The sequence below is a fragment of the Nerophis ophidion genome, linkage group LG02, assembly GCF_033978795.1.
Source record: "Nerophis ophidion isolate RoL-2023_Sa linkage group LG02, RoL_Noph_v1.0, whole genome shotgun sequence".
NCBI classification, from domain to species: domain Eukaryota; kingdom Metazoa; phylum Chordata; class Actinopteri; order Syngnathiformes; family Syngnathidae; genus Nerophis; species Nerophis ophidion.
Genome location: NC_084612.1, coordinates 4,837,117 through 4,842,116, shown reverse-complemented (window position 1 = coordinate 4,842,116; position 5,000 = coordinate 4,837,117). Strand labels below are relative to the sequence as shown.

The window sequence follows — 5,000 nt, the reverse complement described above, 5'->3', positions numbered from 1 at the left end:
TATATATACTAATATATAAAAAAATATATATAATGTTTATATATTATATACAATAGGGTTTTGTTATGAGAAAACTAATAATCTTCTCATATATATTTTAATCTTTCCATATGTTTATGAGAAGATTAATAGTTTTCTCAAAACAAAAACAAAAACAAATATATATATATATATATATATATATAAAATATATATAGTATATATTGTAAGAAGATAATCTTCTCATTTATACTTATACACACATATATACATATATATATATATATATATATACTTTTGTACACACACATACAGTATACATACATACACACATATATGTGTATATATATACGTATATACTGTACATATATATACAAACACACATATATATACACATGTACAGTATACATATATACATATGTATATACAAACACATATATACACATATACAGTATATATATATATACGGTATATATATGAACACACACATATATATACAGTATATATACATATGTATATACACACACTTATATATGTATGTACATATATATATATATATATATATATATATATATACATACATACACACTTATTTTACTGTTATATTGTTATTCCCATTGTTGCTTTTTAGTTTTTATTCTTATTGTAATATTTCTCTATTTTGTTTCCATTTAAACCCCCATTATTTACTTTTTACTTTTATTTAAATTGATCTCAACTCTGTACACTGCTGCTGGAATTTTAATTTTCCTAAAGGAACTCTCCTGAAGGAATCAATAAAGTACTATCTATCTATCTATACTGTAAGTTTAAATATATATACATACACATATATTTGTATGTATATATATATGTATATATATATACATACTGTAAGTTTAAATATATATATATACACATATATGTATATGTGTATGTATATATATATGTATATATATATATATATATACATACTGTAAGTTTAAATATATATATATACACATATATATATATGTGTATATATATATATATTTATATATATATATATATACATATATATATACACACATATACACATACGTATATATACACACACATTATATATATATATATATATATATATATATATACATATACATATACATATACACATATACACATACGTATATATACACACATATATATATATAAATGTATAAAGTTAAGTTAAAGTTAGGGCAGCACGGTGGAGGAGGGGTTAGTGCGTCTGCCTCACAATACGAAGGTCCTGAGTGGTCCCGGGTTCAATCCCAGGCTCGGGATCTTTCTGTGTGGAGTTTGCATGTCCTCCCCGTGAATGCGTGGGTTCACTCCGGGTACTCCGGCTTCCTCTCACTTCCAAAGACATGCACCTGGGGATAGGTTGATTGGCAACACTAAATTGGTCCCTAGTGTGTGAATGTGAGTGTGAATGTTGTCTGTCTATCTGTGTTGGCCCTGCGATGAGGTGGCAACTTGTCCAGGGTGTACGCCACATTCCGCTCAAATGTAGCTGATATAGGCACCAGCGCCCCCCATTACCCCAAAAGGAATAAGCGGTAGAAAATGGATGGATGGATGGAAGTTTAAGGTAAAGTGCCAATGATTGTCACACACACAAAGTGTGGTAAGATTATCCTCTGGATTTGACCCATCACCCTCACCCCATATATACACACATACATGTATATACAGTATACACACATATATATATATATATATATATACATATACACACACACTTACACACACACACACACACATACATATATACATATGTGGCTGTGTCCATACCATAACCCCGGAGGGTCGTTGGGGCACACATGTAAGAATATTATTAGTCTTGGTTAGTGTCAATAATAATATTTTTTGGGACTTTTCTAAGGTACTGTTGGTCTTTTGATTTACAAACACATAATATATTTATCAAGGTTGTTTTTGTTGCTCTTCTGCCAGGAAAAAGACAGGTCCATGACCCAAGGTAGCATTACACCAGTATTTAGTCAAGTTTATTTATTTTAAATAATCAAATCCTTAAAACTAAATGGATAGTGATTTTACTTAAAAACTTGGGAAAGACTTGCATTACAGCAGAAGACGACAAAAAAGAGCGCACCTGCTGTCATACACCGATGATGGTTGACTTGGTGTTTGCTGCAGATCCTCAAAAACAGCAGATTGCTCTTTTAATGCAGAGCATCATTGATTTATTTGTGTTTATGCTGCAGATCCTTAAAAAAAAGCAGAGCACTTCTGTCACAGAGAATATTTTGGACTAACTTTTGTTGCAGGAAGATCTTCGACATGCATTTTTGCAGCTGGTTCTTAAAAACTGACAAGTCCTCCTGTATTGTCGAGGCTCTTTGCCTTGTTTTTTTTTTTTCCTGCAGATCCTTTAAAACAGCAGTGTTCCCGGCATGTAGAATATATTTGACTTTCATTTTTGCTGCAAATCGTTAAACTCAGCAAGATGGCTTCTGTCACATAAAGGATCTTTGACAAGCACATCCCCAAACAGAGTGCTCCTTTCATAGAAAATATCTTTAACAAGCATTTTTGTGCAGTCGGTCCTTAAAACAGCTGAGTGCTCTTGTCATGCAGAGGATCTTTGCATACTCTTTTTGCTGCAGATCATTAAAAACAGTGGTGTCCTTATGAATATATTTGACGCCTATTTTGGAAGTAAGTAACCCGAGTGCTCCTGTCGTTTAGAGGATCTTTGACTATTGTTTTTGCTGCAGAATCTTAAAGGCCTACTGAAAGCCACAACTAGCGACCACGCAGTCTGATAGTTTATATACCAATGATGAAATATTAACATTGCAACACATGCCAATACGGCCGGGTTAGTTTACTAAATTGCAATTTTAAATTTTGCGCCGAAATATGCGGCTGAAACGTCTCGGTATGATGACTCGTGCGTGAGGTCACGGATTGCCGAGAACATTTTGTTCCAGCATCTTTCCCAGCTATTAGCTCGTCTGTTTTCCTTGCGAAATTTTACAGTATTTTGGACATCTGTGTTGCTGAATCTATTTCAATTGGTTCAATGGACAATGGAGACATCAAAGAAGAAAGCTGTAGGTGGGAAGCGGTGTATTGCGGCCGGCTTTGGCAACACAAACACAGCCGGTGTTTCGTTGTTTACATTCCCGAAAGATGACAGAGATGAAACAGAGATGTCAAGCGAACATGGTTGGATTGGACCACACATACAAAGTACAGTGTATTATGCAGCGATCATTTCGAAAGATCGTGTTTCGAAATGATCGCTGCATAATGCCCATCTCTGCCCTTGCGAAGGGCAGAGATGGGCATTGCCACCACCCGTCGACTGTTGCTGAAGAAAGGTGCGGGGCTGACCTTCAGGTTGTACAGGTACGACCTTATAATCTCAATAAAACACTAGTAACACAATAAGAAGATAAGGGATTTTCCAGAATTATCCTAGTAAATGTGTCTAATAACATCTGAGTCGCTCCCACTGCCCTCGTTTTTTTTTAAATTGTTTATTTATTGTTTTCTAGTCCTTCACTCTCACTTTCCTCATCCACGAATCTTTCATCCTCAAATTAATGAGGAAATTGTCGCTTTCTCGGTCCGAATCGCTCTCGCTGCTGGTGGCCATGATTGTAAACAATGTGAGGATGTGAGGAGCTCCACAACCCGTGACGTCACGCACACATTGTCTGCTACTTCCGGTAAAGGCAAGGCTTTTTTATTAGCGACCAAACGTTGCAAACTTTATCGTCGATGTTCTCCACCAAATCCTTTCAGCAAAAATAGGGCAATATCGCGAAAAGATCAAGTATGACACATAGAATGGACCTGCTATCCTCGTTTAAATAAGAAAACTCATTTCAGTAGGCCATTAAAACAGCAGATGGCTTTTGTCACATATATGATCTTTGTGCTCTTTTTCATATAGTGGATCTTTACCTAGTGTGTGGGCTATTAATCTTGAAAAAAAAAATAATAATAAAAAAAATAAATAGCAGTGTCATCATAAAGATATTTGACCAGTATTTTTTAAAGCAAGTAAGCAAAGTGCTCCTTTCATTTTGAGGATCTTTGACTACTATTTTTTTTGGGGCAAATTCTTAAAACAGCAGTTATACCTCCATAAAGAAAAGTTATCTGGGGAAAATTTTTGCAGTAGGTCCAAAAAAACAGCAGCGTGATCCTGTCATATAGAGCAGAGCTGGACAAATATTTTGACTCGGGGGCCACATCGGGGGGGAAAAAATGTGTCTGGGGGGGCCAAAGTGTATAAATGTTATATAAATATATATAATATATATTAATTTACGACCGAGGGCATGGGTCTCTTCACAAGCTGGCATCAACGACCTGAGCCCCCCCCCGCCCTCCCAACCCCCACCCATCGGAGTCGTCAATCACCCAGAAGAGCTAAAAGGAGCCGGAGCAGAGGTGGTGACAGACTCATTGCTAATAGAGACACAGATGACACTCGCTCAGGAGAGAAAAGTTCCACAAGAACCGAGCAGGTGTCTGGATTGGAGCTGCAAGTTCTCCCGTGTCCCCGCAGGAGGGTCCCGGCCTCCCGGGCCCCGGCGTGGTCCTACCTGAGCGCGCGGCTTCCCCTGCACATGGAGGCAGGCCAGCAGCAGCAGCAGCAGGGTCGCTCCTGTCAGCATTCTCTGTCTACGCCAGGCTAGAAAGCCACCGCTCTCTCAAGTCCGCACAGCCCTTGTCCCGGCCCCCCCCCCCCCCTTGGAAAAGAAAAGCCCCTCGCCTTGCAGGGACCATCCCTACCAGCCCCCCCCCCCCCCCCTTGTAAAATAAGCGGAGGAGGGAGGTGTAGCTTAGTGGACTGTTAGGCTTTTATAAAGGCTCACATACACTCAGCCCTGTTGGACGGGTAAATCCATACCAGAATATTCCTACCTGTATCCATTACCACTATTACATTACCATTATTATATTACCACCATTATAGACTTTGCTGAACAACAACAAAAAGGGTATGATGTAAAATCAGCAATGCACTTTTGTAGCACTTT

At 37.5% G+C, this 5,000-nt stretch overlaps 1 protein-coding gene across 2 annotated transcripts in view; it reads right to left on the bottom strand.

Moving 5' to 3' along the window:
• The window catches only part of LOC133536257 (thrombospondin type-1 domain-containing protein 4-like), a 71,160-nt gene extending 66,457 nt beyond the window's left edge, over positions 1-4,703 (bottom strand). For both annotated transcript variants that reach the window (XR_009802431.1, XM_061876660.1), the window contains exon 1: positions 4,563-4,703. Coding sequence is in view for 1 of the 2 variants with exons in the window: in XM_061876660.1 (XP_061732644.1) it covers positions 4,563-4,634 (72 nt within the window). In the remaining variant the exon portion in view is untranslated. The remainder of the gene's footprint in view (positions 1-4,562) is intronic.
• Between the last annotated feature and the right edge of the window lie 297 nt (positions 4,704-5,000).